The sequence below is a fragment of the Parasteatoda tepidariorum genome, chromosome 2, assembly GCF_043381705.1.
Source record: "Parasteatoda tepidariorum isolate YZ-2023 chromosome 2, CAS_Ptep_4.0, whole genome shotgun sequence".
In the NCBI taxonomy this organism is placed as follows: Eukaryota; Metazoa; Arthropoda; class Arachnida; order Araneae; family Theridiidae; genus Parasteatoda; species Parasteatoda tepidariorum.
Genome location: NC_092205.1, coordinates 59,660,498 through 59,679,755, shown reverse-complemented (window position 1 = coordinate 59,679,755; position 19,258 = coordinate 59,660,498). Strand labels below are relative to the sequence as shown.

Below are 19,258 nucleotides of genomic sequence, written 5' to 3'. Positions count from 1 at the left end.
ATTTCTGACGGAGCGAAAGATCGAACTGATGGGTCATCCGCCGTACAGCCCTGATTTGGCACCCAATGACTTCTTCTTATTCCCACACATCAAAAATAAATTACGTGGACAACGATTTTCGACCCCCGAAGAAGCGGTTGATGCATTCAAAACGCATGTTTTGGAGTTACCTCAATCGGACTGGAAAAAGTGCTTTGAAAATTGGTTCAAACGCATGCAAAAGTGTATTGATCATCATGGAGAATATTTTGAAAAACAATAAAACCAATTTCGATCCTACATATTTGTTTTTTCATTATTAGGCCAGAAATATAAGTAGCAACCCTCGTAGTACTGTTTTATTTTGTTATCAAATTATCCAAATATGCTTTCAAAGCAATATAGAAGCTTTTAAAAGTTAAATATGTCCGACAAAAACTTAATTTTTGCTACCTTTTACAATATATATCATAGAATTATTAAAAAAAGGTTATAGTTTTGTAGTTTTACTGGGATCTTAGGCTTGGCGACGTATTTCGATAAATAAGGAGAACATTCGTTCTTGAAAAAGAAACAACTATATGACGTTGCAAAATCATTGGATTTGATTGGACCACAAAATATGATGCTATGCTGATAAGACCTTAGCAAATCAAATTCTAGATAAAGAAATTTTACTTTTGTTTTGTTATAGAAGAAAATCGTCTGGAAAAAACAATATTTCATATTTTTTAATCAGTTTCTTTTTAAATGCGAACAGAAAGTATTATTTAAATATGATGAGAATTTACCGAGTAATGATGGGAATGATTAACCGGGAAAAAAACACTAATTTTTATCCAATAAGTTTTGTTTTTCTCATTTCACGCGATTTAAGAAAGCATGCAAAAAAGATGGATGTGCAAAGAGTTTCAAGAGTTGGCAATTTTTGATACATGTTCGCGTTAGGAGCTTGGCATATATTTTGTGTGCACTTAGATGCAAACACTGCTTGTAAACTGCAGCAGTTTTTGCATGCCCATGTCATGCCAACTCCCAAACATGTTTTTGAGCAAGCGCTGTACTTCATATGTCACCCCGCTGTCGGAGGCTGACCTCAGAGTAGGCTGACTTCATACACAACAAACCCTGACAGGTCTGGATAATGATGAAACTAAGATGAGCAATTCAGAACCGGAGAAAAGAATTGTTGCTCAACGCATTTTCATAACAACATTATACTCAAAGATCAGTTGTACCAGTGCTCAAATAGCAACTGCAAATTTTAGACTTATAAAAAAACTAGGCCTATTTGTTTTCTAAAAGATACCAGCAACATATGCCAACCTTTTCATTGACGAAGAGAAGTTTATTGTCAATCAAAGTTCAACCGTTTTCCGAATAGCAAAATGACTTAAATTTAAACTGCAATTGGATACTCGCGCTTCAAGAAGAAAGATATCACGGATACCCACACATGCGACCTATGATATCATCTTCAGCTGATAGTTTATAACAAAGTGTTAAAGTTGAACTAAATTTCTCCAAATAAGTTAGAATGTTAATTAATGTGAAGTTAATTAAAAACAGGGCCGTATCGCAGATGGAATTTGTTGAAACATAATTTTTTCTCGCATACACCTTTTACATAACTTAGATTTATTATTTGCTTATGTATTTTGCTTTATCCGTAATATATTTTTGTTTTGTGTACTTGACGACTTCGATTCATATTTAGTTCATATAAAAGAATATTTGTGAAGGATTATAGAATGTGACAATTAAGAGAATTGATACTCGACGAGCTTGATTTATTCGAAATAGAATTGAAAGAGCAGTTACTGACGTAAGTAAATGCCATGTCTCAACAGCCAATCAAGATCGAGATAGACACACTATGTCAATTGTAGGTATCCAACTCTAATCCTGATAACAAAAAAAGGTTAATGTTGCCTTGTGTACGCTACAAGAAAAATTTATCGACAAAGGAAATGTATGATCAATTAAAATTTCAACCCCACTTTAGTCAGGTGGAGGGATTGCACTGATCCATATAAGATAAAAATAGATTCTCTATTCTAACTCAGTTGTTCTTTTTCATTATAAATTCTGAATTGACCCTTTTTGTTACCGCGTTCGTCAACGTTTCGAAAATCTACTTTAGTGCTGATAATAGATAAGCATATAAGCGATACGCCTACTTTTTCATTTTAACTCTTAATACCTACCCACGAAATTGTATAACCAGTTGTATTATATACTCGGGTCATTTTGCCCGCTGGTAGCTATGAAGGATCAAAACTGACCAAAATAGAATTATTTAATCCTTTTCAATCCACTGTAAACGCGCAGTTTTTGAAAATTGTTATTTTATTACACTGTATAATGCTAAATACATTATTTACGAATTAACATGCTTAATAAGTGGAACTTTATATTTGAGTATAATTCTTTTTTTCAATTTTAAAAAAAGTTTTTAATGAATTACATGGATAAGCAAATTTCGTGTTTAAAATTTATAGTATTCTTTTCTTTAGTTACAAAATTTCATTATTAAATACAATGTTCTTAAAATCATTTTATTTAAATGAATTTTTTCCGAAAAGAAATTATGAAATCTGAATTTTAAATGTGTGCACTAGTTTTAAAGTAAAATTAGCATAATTTTTATAGAATTTTCAGTAACAGTGATGTGGTATCTTCTAAAGCTCCAAAAATATTTTCTTGAACTTCTTCTTAAACATAGTTTAAAATAAACTCGCAAAGTGCGAGTTCATATAGTTTATAAAGTGAAATAAAATGTTAAGCAAAATCACTACCGCAGCAGCCCGTTGTGGGCTAGAGGTCGGCATGATTATGAATAATTGGTCAACACTGCGCACGGGCCGTCTTTACTTCCCTGACAAGCTGGTATCCATTGATCTGAAGCTGAGTGAGCCATTTTTCACTTTGACAGTTCAGTGCCTTAGTCACTGAGCCATCACCACTCAGAATAAAATATAAGCAGAAAAAAGTAGGACTTTTTTGTTATATTGTAGAAATATCTTCTTAGACTGAATCTTCATCATTCATTTCGTTTTTCATAAATTTCATTAGTTCAATTTATTTTATCCTAACAATATCTTAACATTACTTATAGACTACTTCAAAGTTAACAATATTTCTTTGTTACATAATTTTAGTTGCAAGAACACAAGTTTTAAAATTTATATATATGGTATTTCATTATTCGTAAAAACAATACAGGTTTGAAATACTTTGAGTTGATTCTTACAAATTAGAATTTATCTATCGAAATCAAATTTTAGATTTAAAATAATAACATGTTTTTCTTTTGAAGGGATTTAATATGTTTTTTTAGAATGTTTTAGCAATATAGTGACTTGACAAGTAAAGTAATATTATAATATATATAGTATATTTATTATAATATCGCTATAGAGATAAAATGTATGTTAGAAAACGTGTAAAGTTTACGATACAAAATGTTATTGTGATCTGCGTAATATATAAAATAAGCAGATCTGTTTACTGAAAATATTACGCTTATGCTAGAGAAAAATGAGAGTATTCAGTCAAAGAAATGTAAACGCGTTACGTCTAGACTATTCACACAAGAGCAAGAGGATAGTGTATCGTGTATATCAATTTAAAAATGTTAGAGCCTTAAAGTTTCTGGACTAGAGTATTTTTATTACCATATAACTACTATAATACAACGGAAACCATCATTTATCAGTGAAAGTAACCTAAAATATATATTTTACTTTAGATTCTTTAAAAAAGGAGCTCTACACCTGCATATTTTTCATGGCTGTTATTAGGTTATCAAAACTATAAGTAAAATAAAGTAAGCTTCATAAAGAATTACTTTGCTATGTTTTTTAAAAAATAAAAGTTAAATCAGGTGACTTTTTAATCTTTGTTGATTATGTAAGTCTGAAATACTATAGCAAAATAAAAACAGATAACTTTAATAACTTTTGATGCAGTTGTCGGATTTCTGGTTGAGATCTTAATGGTTTCATAAGCCGGAGATCATAAGCCGGCTGTTCATTCAAGCAAGTTATATTTCAAGTTTAATAATTAGACTTAAGAATGTATACTTTATATGAATAAACCTATTTTTTAAGAAGGGGTTGACATTCGTAAAATAGTCAAAATAGTAGTGGGTAGGTAATAGTGTCAGAAAAAAAAAGCATATTTGATGTTTTTTTTTAATTTCTTAAGAATTGCCAGCACTTTCGGTGCATCAATCGTAAAATCCATTTTTCCAATAAAATATTTTACCGTATTTTTGCAGTATAAGAGTGATTCAGTGATTTTACGGTAATTATTACTGGAAAATTACTTCATATCAGATTTTTTGAACATGCTCTCGTAAGAATGGATTTTACGGTAAAAAAAACAGGCGCCCTGAGTTTATCGTAATTTGATTCTGAAAGTTTTACAGTGTACCTCCACAGATATGCGTATTAAGAATCGAAATCCGTAAGATATGAAAAAGTTAATTTAAAAAATATATGGTTTTCTAATTCTGTAGCTGAAATTTTTTTCAGTCAAAATTATTTAGAACTATTTATTTAGAACTATCAATTGCCTCTGGAGCAATTAAAGTAACATAATAATACATGTAGATTCAAACATTAAATGAAAAGTCATTGTGATGCCACAATAAGGCATTACATATTTACTAGCTTTTAAAATTTCTTTACTTCCTTAATTTTATTTTTTTAATCATTCTTAATCGAAGTTAATTTGAATTAAACCAATTATTTAATTTTTTATAAGGCTAATATAAATATGTTATTCTTTTCTTAACAATCAGTGTAAAGAAATTTTTTTTATTTAAATACTAATGAAAACTTATAAACTCTCTGTCACTACAAAATCGAAAAAAAATCTTTTTATTACTCTTTATTTCTTTCCACAAAAATGTTTCAGTTACATGGTTATTCTAATTCTCACAGTCTTTTTGGCTATAAGCTTTCGCCAAATTATTTTTCAAATTTAATATTGAGTATAGAGACTTAGCTTTGTTTTTGGCTATTTTATCTCTCGAAAAATAGCCAACCATGAATCTCTTCCCATGCTCCTAGCTGTCTGTTGAGAACAATTCAATCACCCATTAATTTGGCTTGTGATTAGACTGGCCATGGAGGATTTATCTCCCATGGCCTGTCCTTATCAATATTATTACGCAAAATTTATTATTTCAATTAGAAGGTCTTATGGAGGAAATATACTTTTAATTTTGTATCTCGAGCTCTATAAATACTACTGAATAAATGTTTTATTATAACTATGATCCAGTTTTCCTCTTCAACTGTCATTTTCATTATCCTGTTTTCATCACAATCTTCAATTAGTCAATTATACCATATAACTCTTCCTCCCCTCTCGTCATTATAGTCATTAAGGTGCTCTGTTTCTTTTTCTGTCTTTTTTACACTGCATATCTCGGATGAATTTTGAATAACGTTATGAAAAAGTGACTACAAAACACGGGAGCATATTTATTAAAATAAATGAAATATTCCTTTACAGAATTTATTCAAATAATAAGGAGCAAATATTTTTAACGGGACAAAGATTTTTAAGAAGTTTTTATTAGTCACAGAAAGTTTAAAATACCACTACCTCTTTTAATAATTTGTAGTATTCTAAAGATAAATATTAAATTAGGTTGTGATTTCAATAAGTTCTTTTTTAAATTATTAATGAAAATGTTTTCCAAGCAACTAAATTGATTTAAAACTTTTTGTTCATCAGATGAACTCTCTGTAAGAATAGCATAAGATATATACAAGTTCTAACTTACGAACATTCTTTAGAAGTTGATTTTAAGATAAATAATAATCTGAACTATGCAAACTTATTTCTTAAAATATAGTTTACTTAAACGAAATGCATGTTTGAAATAATTTCATTTCACGAAAAGGGCCGAGAACTACATAAACTTAGTTTTTTTTACTTAAGAAAAATGGAAAAAAATAAACAAAAATGTTTGGTAACATAAAAAATAGTAATTTATTTTGTAAGAAAGTGTGAGAAAAATTATGTTGATCATGAAGAGTGAACCTAACAGAGAGCATAATTCCTAAGCAACTTAATAAAAATTTTACCTTCAAGAAATATTCTATGCCTTCAAACTTAATTTAGAATGTTAAAATTGAAAGATATCTATTAGATAGGAATTTTAAAAGTAAATAAGAATTTTAAAAGTATCTACCCTATAAAAGTATAGAATATACTCAAGATAAGAATTTTAAAAGTAAAAGATATCTTAATGCAAAGAAGAAATAACTTAATTTTTCTGAACTAGTTGCTCATTCATTATCATTTATTTTAAGTAATATCTTAAATCAGTCAAGCATGCTTTTATACAAAATGCAAACAAAATTTATTGAATGGAAAAAAACTGCATGAAGACGAACTAATTTGAAACGAAATTTAAATTGTTTGCCTAAGATTGAATTCATTTTTAAGTTTTGAATTAAACAAGAATCTTGTAATTCAGTAAAAATGTTAGGATTGTTAGGTCATTGTAATAATAAAATTAATTTAAAGTCAAGCAAATATTTTTTATTGTTTACACTTTAAATTTTGAACAAGTCTAGAGGAAAAAGTTTAATTTTTGAGCAAAATCAGACAATTTAAAAAAGATAAATGTCTTGTTTTACGAATACGAAAACAAGACGTAATTATATTTATCTACTGGTAAAAAAAATAAAAATTATTTACAAATATTTACTAATGTCACACACGATTTGAGAAGAGTCTTGCTGATTGTATTTATTTACTTATTTGTTTAATCATAAACAAAATATGTAAAAAAGATAAGGAATTCGGTACCTAAGCAAATATTTTGTTACATTGTTTAAGATTCATATTTAACTTGGTAAGGAAGAAAATTGATTTATTTGCATAGTTTTTTTTTGTAACTGTAATTGCTTAGATGTATAGCTTCTATGATTATAAAATGATGCATTTCTGTGTGTGTGTCGTCGAATATATGTCCCTTTTACAACTTGCGAAAATTTTGCGTTAGGAAGGCAAAGTTGATTTTTCTCATAATAGGAAAAAAATGATTTTTGAATAATAGAGAAAGAAAAGTTATGAGTTAAAAAGGATTTTTCTCATAATAGGGAAAAACGAATTTTTCTCAAAATAGAGCAATCCACTTTTAATTATTTAAAAGGTTGAGTGATTACCCATCAATTCAATCAAGAATGATTTTCACTGGAAGTTTTTTGAACGTGTTTCACTATCTTTGACTTTTTATGTCAGGTAAGCGCAAGCAAAATCAAAGTGGTTGGTATGTTTGTACGTCGTCTTGGAAGAGTATTGTGAAATCTACCTAAAACCAAGTATTTAATTTGTTTATATTCACGCTTCTAAAATGTGCATCGATAAACTTAAATAATATGAAATAAAAAATATTATGTCTACTAAGAAATTTCCGCAAAATTTGGAGAGTTGGTTTGTAATTGACACAGCTATCTCACGTTTCCGAAGAAAATAGGTCCGTACCCGTAATTGTTGTGAACTTCGACAAATTAAGTAGAGTTTACCACTGACGTAAATGGTTTACTCTCTCTTTCAAAAAAAAAAAAAAAAGTCAACGAAACGTAATAATATCTTTCTTGTATAAAGATCTTCTTGATGAGCAGTAATAAAAAAAATGCGAAAGATACATGTTTGACATTTTTGTAATCACATTATTTTAAAACACTTAAAATTTTTGAGTAAAATTATTGCATATTTTAATTATTTTAAATTCTGACAAAAATTAAGCAGTTAAAAAATTCTGTATTTTAGTTATATTTAAACTAAAGATATTTTTATTATTGGTTTTAACCTTTAATTTCATTTAATTTAATTCAAACTTACCATTTTACAATATTGAAATTCATGCAATGCAATAAAATGTATGCATATGTCATAGCTGAAATTTATTAATGGAATATTTAATGACTACGTTCAATTATAGATTTTAGATTGCATCTGAAAATGTATGCATGGATTAAATGCATCGATAATATTGTGCTTAAATTCCTCCAAAAAGAAGATAACGACTATAAACTTAGAAATGCATGATAAGTTTTAAAACATATATTTTCATTTCTTAAATTAGCACTTCAAGCTATTTTCCTTCTTCAGTTAGTAATACATATAAGCACAGTTAGAAATAGTAAAAACTACATATAAAGTTCTTTTAGATTCGTTTTTTTTCACACTTCATGTATTATACAAATTAATAGTCCCATTAACCATCTACTAAAAACTTCTTTCTGCTTTTCTCTAAGGATAGAGTGGATTTCAGTCTTGCAGAAAATTAGTCTTATCTTCAAACGTGATAACCTAAAATTATCATGACATTCTTGGAAGCCAATTATGTCTTTGCTTTAGAGCATCCATGCAACTCAGAGTTACTGAATCGATATATCTATATGGGAATAGACTATTCATCGAACCGATTTCTCAATGGAGATAATTTTAATTTAATGAAAACAATGGTTACAAGGCCTGATAATCGAGCGATTAATAGTGCTTCAAATAATAAATCATGCATTTCAGAGTGTTATCGATCTCCATTAAATTGCTTGTTTGATGGCTCTTAGATGAAAGAATTGAGGAGAAAAAAATTCAGCTTTTTTATTCACAACTTATCATTTGGTTAGATTACAGATGTCGCATGCTGAGAAGATTTTTTTTTTATAATGAAAATATTATTTTTGCATTTTTGTATAATTAGATTAAAACTAAGAAAATTTTTTAAAAGTATGAATTAAAAACCATGGAAATGAGACAGATCTGGGTATGAGTACAATTTTGAAATTTTTTGTGTCATCTTCTCTGAACAGTACTTTTCATTCTAATGATTTGTAGAGTAAACGTGTCAATGGCAAATCGTTTTGAAATACAAATAAGTAGTAACTTTTCCATTTTTTATGGTGTACATTCTTACAGAGGTACATTTTAAGCTTTAATCCATCTATTTACATTCAAAAATGTGCTTACAAAATTATTTTAATGTAATCATCCCAAATATTCATTTTACCTACGCTGTTTTTTCTCTAGTAATAAATAAAACTTTTAACATGAACTTTTTTTCTAAACATTTAGTCGTTGATATTTTTTTTAATATTTGAAAAAGTGAATGTTTAAAACATTATAAAAAATTTACGTTAAAGTAATTTGAGAGAATAAAAAATTATTTTGAAAATGAAATCAGTATTTCCTGAGATAAATAATTTGATATTTGTCTAATTTAGACTGAAATGAATTTTAAAATATTGGTTGCAAACTTTCATTATATGAATTATTTCTACGGCTTTAATTTGCTTACAATGACCGTTTTCTTAGAAATTTTGTTAATTGTATTAATTGTATCAATTGTATCAGAATTATCAGATGATATTAATTGTATCAGAATTACTAAATGAATTATTTATATAATGCAGCCATTTATACTTCCAAGTTTACCATAAAAACAGTTTTTTGCAAGGTTAAAGAAATAAAATTCCAAGTTCGTTGCATTTTTAGCAATTGACTAATTCGTATCCAATAAATACAATCGCATGAATATTTTTTTTAAATCTTCCATAACTTTAGAATTTGATTTCCTTTAGGACTTATATAATTCCAGAATACATCATGGCAAAATGCATATTCCGGTTTAAGAAAATTTTATATACTTTTTAAAAGTATTAAAACGTTTTTAAAGTCTTTTGCTGAAAAGTTACTGAAAAATAAGTTTTCAGTAGTTTCATGACTTTACGACATAGAAATTTAAATATTAACAAAAATGAGACTCGGTATTAGTGAGTTAAAGTTGAAATGGAAGAACAAACGTACCCAGCAATGGAATGGATTCTGATGTCTCTGGCATTTTTTCAGCGATCGCCAACATAAAAACAGAAAACGCCAACAGGACAGTTACGCCAAGAGCTATCTTCTCCCCGGAATCTGGTGGAAGGCAGAAGACGAGAAGAGTTAACACTGACATCATCATACAGGGCATCACTACATTGTACATATAGTACAATGTCTTCCTCCGAATCACCAGTGTTATCGTAACATCTGGAAAAGGTTCCACACAACACGAATAGTACACTACGTTCCTGACTATTCTGGCATCTAACAACTCCCACTCACCGTTTGGCACATAATTTGATAGGTCCACTTCTGATGTCCTGGAAGTTTAATAACATGGGAAAAGTTTAGAAATAAAAATGAATGAATTGCTAAACATAATGAACATAATGAACATGCTAAACATAATTGCTAAACATAATGATAAACATAATGTCCTAAATGCAAAAGAAGTAATAAAAAAAGCGGGAAAATTTCAAATATCACAGAAATGGACATATGATCTTTTCGATACTTTTTATTTGTATCATTTAGGTAACATCTTCATCATTATCGAAATACTGATTTTTTTTAGTAATTCTTCAATAAAGAATTACTTTATTATAGCATTGGAAAAAACACGTGCTTGTAAAATCTGTGGAATTATAAGTCAAGTGGTATGTCTCTGAGGAGTACCATGGGTTCAGGGACCTGAAGAAAGTTTCCTTCCCCATCAGATCTTTGTCTAAATTTATTAAGAAGCCTCACAAATGGGTGGTGCTGCCATCTATCTGTGGGGTTCTGAACATAGATGTACTTTCACACTTGCGGTGATCACTTGTCAAACGAAAGGAGCTCTTTTTTCTTGACTTAATTTGCAAAATGTCATTGGTTGGCGAGTTTGGCTTATTCATGCGTCATTAAAAGTAGCAACAACAGATCGCATGTCTGTTTATGTGACATTGTTTATACTTTTTCACTTTTTAGTTCACTATATTTTCGAAGTGATAGAACATTTCACTTTCGGAAAATGATAATCTTAGTCACGAAACAATTACAATATTTTTCTTTTCCTTTTTTTTAATAAGAAAGGAAACGCTTGGTTGCTGTTAACGACCTGATTTAATTATTAGGAAGAATATATTAATGCTATTGTCGACGTTCAGCTATTTACATTTTTACGTATTGTACTGAGCGCAGGGTTTCACTGGGATTGAAGATGGATGAAATCGTCCTTAAGGCTTCAAAATTTTATTTTCCGAAATTTCCAAAAAATATGGCTGTTTAAAACTCTCAATTACAGGTCTAATGGCAGAGTAATACAGAAAAACACAGTCTTCAAAACCTAGGAAGAGTCAATTAACTAATTCTTTTCAGATCATTACTAAAATCGCAGTCAGATTACTCCCTCTATTGGTATACAAAATGAACGGTTTATCGAGCTGGAGTATGTAAGTAGTGATCTGACCTAAATATTTCATCGACCAATACTAGGTTATGAAGCCTGTTCCTTGTTGTATTGTCATGTTTCAAAGATATTTAAATAGTTAAAATTTATTTGCTTTTAATATCTAATATCTATCTTTAAATCTAATATCTTTATCTATAAGTCTAATATCTGATAAATATTTTAATTTTCATAAAATTAACATTAAAAAAAATTTAGCTTCATCTAAAAAGTTTTGAGGAAAAATTCATAAAAGTTCTAAAAATTATCTAGCTTTATTTCATCTGATCTAATATAGGGACCCTTTTATTCCATACCTTATTTGAAAGGTATTGTGCTGTCTAATAATACTATCATCAAAAAGTTTTCAAGTTCAAAAAAATATCTAGAAAACGCAATTTAAAAATTTATCCTGCAATCCAAGATGGTGCGGGTAGAGGTCTCTAAAAGGAATAATAAAGTTAAAGGATAATATTTATAAAAAATACAGCCTTTTATTTTTTAATGCATGAACCAAAAACTTTTCTGGGTTATCTTTGAATTTGTTTATTTATTTACTAATTTATTTTTTTAAATTTTTGGTTACTATTGACATTGTTACTATTAACAAAACTATTGACACGGTTTAGTTACGCTATTGGGAACTCGTTAAATGTTTTTGACAAAAAGATCATCTAACACTACTGCAAATAGTTAATTGCTAGTACTTCTTCATAATTTAAAATAATTATTTTTTTATAATTATTTTCATTACTTAAATTTATTGTTACCTATTTTCTTACATGCAATATATTATGAAAATAAAACTTTTTGATAACTAAATATAACTTATTTAGCGTTAAGTAATTGTAAACATGCTTATTGTAAAATGCTGCGTAATTAAATAATATCATAGAGCTACTTTAAAATATACATAACAACATAATTTTTAGTTTAAAGCCTTTAGTTTGGAATAAAATGGTCATGATTTTTTCTTTTAACTTTTGTAAAAACACAAAAAATATGTGAAAAGACAATCTAAGATAAATATAAATAATAGCTAAATTTAGTTAAAGATAATTTCAATAAATGCATATTAAATATTTCTGTAATCACAATAGAACAGAAAAAAAGTACCGCTAAACAAGTGATAAATAAATGATTTTCAGGAACTCTTTATTAATTATATCCTTTATTAATTTTACGTTAATGACAGCCAAAGATTTACGGTTCTTCTTTGTTAATTAAGAATACCATCAAATGAATTTTCCGTACTATGAGAATGTCCCGAAAACAATGAGAAACAGCTTCAGATATTATCTTTTATGTTTTATGACGAAATAAATATTTTGAGATTTAAATTTTTTTTTTATAAATAGATTTTCATTACAAAATGAATCACCATTATTTAGACTTATAGGAAGATCCATCCTCGCTTCGCTATAGAACCCCCTGATTTGTAGTCACTTTTGTTAAAGTTAGTAAAAAGTTAGTAAAGTTGTTGTAGTTAGTTGTTTTGTTTTGTAAATATATCACCATTATTTAGACTTATTGGAAGATCCATCCTCGCTTCGCTATAGAACCCCCTAATTTGTAGTCACTTTTGTTTCTTATTGCTAAACTAAGATGTTTTTTGAATATAAAGTTTAAATCAATTGATATAGTGTTTTATTTACTCTTACTCACGGCTCAATGTTCGCTTCCAAAATATTTTGCGATTTGAAATACACGTATGAAGGAAAGTTTTGCTTAACTAAGAGCCTGATAATCAAGAAACCACCCTCAAATTCATAAAATTCTTTTGCAGAATCCAGTTGTCAGTAAAGAGGGTCATGACTCCAAAATGGGAAGAGGAATGACGCAGGTTAAATGATTTATAAATTCAATTATTTCATCATTTTAAGTTTCATTGTATCTGCGCAACTATGCATATAGCAAAGTATAAGTAAAAAAGAAATAGATATTATCTTAAAAAACTTTTAAATAACGTGAAAGTTAAACAAATCCTTGACACAGAGTTAATCATAATACCTGTTCATGACGTCCACTTGTAAACCATCATAAATCCAAGACCCCATTTTCATTATGCAAGTTTGGTCATCAAAAGGAAAATATGTAACGTCCACGGGACACGTACTTCTTAATTTCGTGGGAGGTGGCCAAAACACATTTCCACTTGGTTCCAACATTGCTCTTGAATTCATGTATCCACGCGTGTAGTCATCAGCGCTAGAAAAAGAATCTTCAAAATTTAAACTAAAAAATCAAAGAGAAATAAACAAACGAACCGTGGAATCAATTTTAGCATCAAGGTCTGAACTCAATTAACAGATCTTTTGATCTGAGCCCTACAATCAGAAATGCCTTTAACTTCGAAGGGTGCATCAAAGTTCAGAGTTTTATTATTATTGCTTTTTAAGATAGAAAACTAGTAATTTAACACTAGAATATTCTCAACTACATTTTTATCGCGAAAATTAAACGATATCTAAGTAATTTTTGTGACATCATTGATCTGAAACTCTCCTTCTCTGCCATACTTATTCTATTGAACACTAAACGATGTTCAATTCATTTTTATGCTTTTTTGTAGCTCCTATTTACCATATTTCAACCAGAGTCTTATAATCAGGAATTGTTTTACTTCGACAAATACATCCATATTAAGAGTTTTATTATTATTGTTCTTTAAGGTTGAAAACTAGTAATTTAACTCAACTCGTTGAAAACTAGTAATTTAACTAATTTAACTTAACTCAATTAACTAGAATATTCTTAACTACATTTTTATCGCGAGTACTAAACGATATCCAATTAATTTTTGTGACATCAGTGTTCTGAAACACTCATTCTCTATTCTCATTAATTACCATATATATTTTATTCAAGACTGAACGGTGTTCAATTAATTTTTATGCCATCTCTATTCTGAAGCCCTTACAGACCATATTTGTTTTATTGAGTACTAAACGCTATCCAATTAATTTTGTAGCTTTCAATCTCTACCATATTTATTTTATTGAGTACTATAATATGCAATTAGTTTTGTTTTGTTTAATAACTCTTTGAAAGTTCACCGTTTTTATTATTAATTATATTGAGTACTAATTAATTTTCATTTAATCGCTCTCTTTCTCTACATTATTTATTATGTTGGGGTTCAAACCTTATCCAATTAGTTTTTGTTTCATCAAATTTTCCGTTCTTATTTATACTAGTACAAAAGTCGAAACTTCAACATGATAACGCTGCAACATACAACGCTGAAACAAAAGAAAAGGGGAGTAATGCCAATTTTTCAAGATTTTCTAACATTAATAGCCTCTATGCTTGCTATATTAAAAGTTGGCTGAATCCAGTGCCTTAAATTATAATAGGCTTGATTTTAATGGCATAAAAGTTTGGAGAAGATGAAGAAACTTTCGTGGTGGTGAGGAGACCAAAACTTGCTGCCTAGTGGCAAAAACCTGCTGCCTAAAGGCTAAAAAATTGTGTTTTTGATTGTTGAGATAAGGCACTTGGAAAAGCTTAAATTCGTTGCGCCCTAAATTCAATATTATTGCATTGTAGTTTTATTAAATTTAATTTGTTTAAAAAGAAACTAGATAGAAAATGATTTGTGGAAATTATTAACACTCCATACATAATAATTATTTAAAATTTTAAATCCAAAATATTCTAAAAATGGGAAGTAAATTGTTAAGAAAGAAGAGTATCTACTACAATCAGAAAAAAGAAATGAAACTTTAAATTTTTTTCAGACTATCTTAAAAATTCCTAAAATAGAAATATTTCTATCATTTTCCCTTGCATATTTTAAAATATGCGAAGACGTCTTAAAGATGAACAATTTTTCAAATTTTCAAAAGTATTGAGACATCATCGATTTTCAAAGGTTCTTCACAATAGGTAGGTGTTAATAAAAAGTTGCAAAAAACTTTTTGAAGCTTTTCTTTTATGTCTTTCAAGCAAAATACTTTTGAATCATTTTTCTACAGAAAAGAAATTGAAAAAATATATTTCCTTCGAAAGCTAACTTCTTTTTCTTACTTTTTATTTCCATTTAAAGGAAATAATGATAGATCGAAATTTATTTTTCTGTTGAATAAAGAAATACGAAAAAGTACATCACAAAATAATTCATGATGGAATTTTATTGAAACATTATATCAAAAAGAGCTGCCAATGTATATTAAAATAAGTTAATTTTAAGGGAAAATATTTGCTAGGTTTTATAAATGTAAAAAAAATAATAAATGTCTTCAATTTAAACACTAGTTCTACACTAATAATTTAAACACTAATTAATCTTTCCTTTGTTTTCGTGAAAGTATTTTAATTGATAATTACACGGAGAAAAAAATTCTTCTAAAATTATCGCACTCTATGACAATAACACTTCAGGTTAAAAAAGAACAACAACATAATTTTGGTTAATAAAACCAAAATATACGGTATTTTAGCATTTGATTTGATAATTTTTCCAATCATAAGGTAACGGTTTACCGGAAATTCTGGTTTTCAAAATTATAGTTCGCAATTTATAGTTTTGAAAACTACTCATTTAGTATAGGATACAAACTAAAAAGTAAAGTTTAGCATGATAAAATTTCAGGATTTTATCACATTTTATCTCAAAATTTGTCACACATTATAAAACCATATTTTATTGCTAATCTTACATAAATAATAAAGTCATTACTAAAGTACTTCGACAAAATTGCGGAGTTTTTTGATATTTCCATACAGCTAAACTATTAGAAACTTCTCGAAAAAATTTTTACCATATTCAAACAAACCAGTTAAATAACCATAAACAAGACAGTATTCAAACTGTTAACTGTGAGAAAAACCGTTTATTAACTGCTTTTTCACATTATGGTTAAACGATCAGAATTTTATCGCTGCAAACTAAGCCCACCTAATGAAGCCATTAAGTTCCTGGCAATTGCGTACATATTACAACAGAGGGGGCTAATCAGTCAATCTCATGACTGACAGAATTGGGGTTCTATTTCCAGCGTTTATGCCACAATATTACCGCTATTTCCTTCAACACATGAAGATTTTCCAGGGCCCAATGTCCATTAACTAACAAAAAACCTAGCTTCCATGTTCAGGCAAAAATTGTTCTGGTTTTGAAACCATGTTAGTTGCAAATGATTAAAAATTGTATAGTTTTGTATTCATTGTATGATTTATTGTTATACCCATGCTAGTTGTAAACGGTTTCAAAATCATAGAGGTAAAAAGGTAGTTGTAGAGCTCATAGCCAAGCTCATAGCTTATAATATCATAGCCAAGTAATGCAGTAAGAGTTAAAATGTGTGATGTATAAGAAATTTCTTTTAACTTTGATTTTAAATAAAGTTTAAGAACTGTTACTTTTTATCTTGTTTCAGTTTTTTTTATAAATAAGTATTTAAAAGTCTTTAATCGTGCATTTTACTCAGAATATTAATTTAGCTACTATTTCACAAATTGAGTTATAATTTCTCAAAGACAATTATTTTTAAATAGAATACAATCAAACAAGAAATTCACCCATTTTTTAGGGATAATGAAGAAAAAATGGATACCTTAATCATATTTATTTATTATTTTTTTGACGGATGAGGGAAGAAAAAATATCTGTAGTGGTGTTTAATCATCTCGTAGAAAGAACAGAAAGAACGAAGCAACAGAAGCACGAAACGATAATCAAAAGAAAATAATTGATATAATCTATCATTTAAGATAAATCTTCTATGTTTTTTAATAATTAAGGTGACATTCTTCAAAATGTAAATGATTACTTTTATATAAACTATTAGAAGATGAAATTGTATTTATTTTTATTATTAGTTACTTTTGTATCACAGATTCGTATTACAAATATCTTTTTTCACTTTGTGTTCTTATTTATTTTTTTAAAAAATACATTAGCAGTCATTGCTTTTTATTAGGTTTTAAAACTTTCCATTCTTAAGACAGGGCGCCATTTATGCGAAGAAATGTTGTCCATGAAAGACAAGCTTACAATTCAGGGTCGCTTAAATTTTGATGCTGCCAAAGAAGACAACGCGTTTTCATTGCTGAGTAAATTCTGAGGCATATATTTTCCCTTTTTGCTGAGAAGGGCTGGTCACTCAATTTTTTATCACAGTACCTTTTCCTTCTTGAAGTATTTAGTATTTATTTCAAGAGGCCCATAAACAACCGGGTCTTGAAAGAATTGACTAAGTGCGGCAACAGCAAATTCAGCCATATATGTGTTTCAAAAGGCCATTTACTCAAAATACTGCTCCATGACTCTTACTTTAAAAATAAATATTTTCTTAAAGATTTTTTATTTAAAAAAAAGAATTTTTTGTACTGAAATAACGTATAGCGTAAATATATTTAAAAATATTTTTTCTTTACTATTGTTTCACTAAAAGAGTATGGGTATGGAATACGGAAACACTTCTACACTAATACATTTTTTAATATTTCTCAAGAAATACTTAAGGAAGCATTTTATAGCTTCAGAAGTGTGCAGATCATGCGATTTCTCATATTTATCAAGGAAGTTTAAGGCCTTTACACTTTTAAGGGATAAACAATAAATTACGATCGAAAAATAGTGTTTTTTTTAACAACCTATGCCAAAATATGTAGCAATAAATTTGTAACTTGAAGCAATATTTTTGGTTATTACATGCCATAATTGAGCAAAATTTCGTAAACCTAACTTAAATACTTATGGAGATATTCACAGTTTTATTAGAAACTAACTTTTTTGTCTTACGTTTTTTTGCTATAATTTTGAGAATATTCAATAAAACTAAACAAAATTTTAAAATTAATTTGAAATTAGTTATAGAATTATTGTTTTAAAATTTAGAAAATTTCATCACAAATTGCGCTAGATATAGGTAATTAAAGTAGTTCTTTCATGCGCTGGTAAAGTTTGAAATGTTTTTCTTAATTTTGAAAAAAAATCGTATTTGGCAATTCATGAAAAAGTCCGATTTGAATATCTAAAAAATTTAAAAAGTCTAATGCACTTTTCTAAGTAGTTTTTGTATTTTCTAAAAGAAACGCAAAATGATGTTGGATTTTGCATAAATTTAACTTTGTACTATTAAATAAAATTTATTAAAAATTGGAATGGCATTGTTTGGGATCATCCCCATAAAAGTATCTTTCTGCATGTTATCTTTTCTTATACAATTGTATTTCTGTGTATGAACATTTATTGTATGGCATTAACATTTGTAATTTAATTTTGTCTCATGATAAAAAATAATGTTTGCAGAAAGCCCCTTATGATTTTGAGTTTCTTTTAAAATGCAAGAACTACTTAGAAAATTACTTAAATTTGTTTATATTTTAATTCAAATCGGACTTTTTCATTAGTTTCCAAATACGATTCTCTACAAAATTAAGAAGAAAAAAAATTAAACTTTTTATTATATCTCCATAAATACTTAAGCTAAGCTTATGAAAATGTGTGCAATTATTGCATTTAGTAACAGAAATAATTGCTGCAAGTTATAAATTTATCGTTACTTTTTCTGGCATAGGGTGTACAAGAACACTATATTCCGTCTGTAATTTATTGTCGGTCCCTAAAAAGTCTAAAAGCATCAAACTTCATTGATAAGTATGCGAAATCACATATACTTAACTCTTACAAATTAATAAAATGATTCTGGAAGTATTTTTTGAGAAAAACCAAAAATTGTGTTAGCATGGAATTGTTTCCATCATTTTGCCCACCCCCCGTTAGTATTTTACAAATTGAAGCAAAATAAATAAATAAATAAAAGAAACAAAAAAGAAATAAATAGAGAAGGCAACTAGATCTCCACGAGAAACGAACTATTTCCATATATCATCCCATTTATTTATTATTATTAGGAGAGCTGTGCTTAATTACTTTGCATCAAACTCTAGTTATCCAACTTTCTAAATTTACCTTACCCTTCTTTTCCTTTTCTTATCTCAGAAATATCAACATCAGAATTTAGTTGCAGGATTTTTCATCTTTGA

At 28.1% G+C, this 19,258-nt stretch overlaps 1 protein-coding gene across 1 annotated transcript in view; it reads right to left on the bottom strand.

Moving 5' to 3' along the window:
• Positions 1-19,258, bottom strand: part of LOC107457443 (neuronal acetylcholine receptor subunit alpha-10) — a 99,657-nt gene that overhangs the window by 11,440 nt on the left and 68,959 nt on the right. Inside the window, exons 5-6 of the mRNA XM_043046698.2 lie at positions 13,274-13,471; positions 9,820-10,157 (exon numbers count right to left, since the gene is read on the bottom strand). Of these exons, the coding sequence (XP_042902632.1) occupies positions 9,820-10,157; positions 13,274-13,471 (536 nt within the window). The remainder of the gene's footprint in view (positions 1-9,819; positions 10,158-13,273; positions 13,472-19,258) is intronic.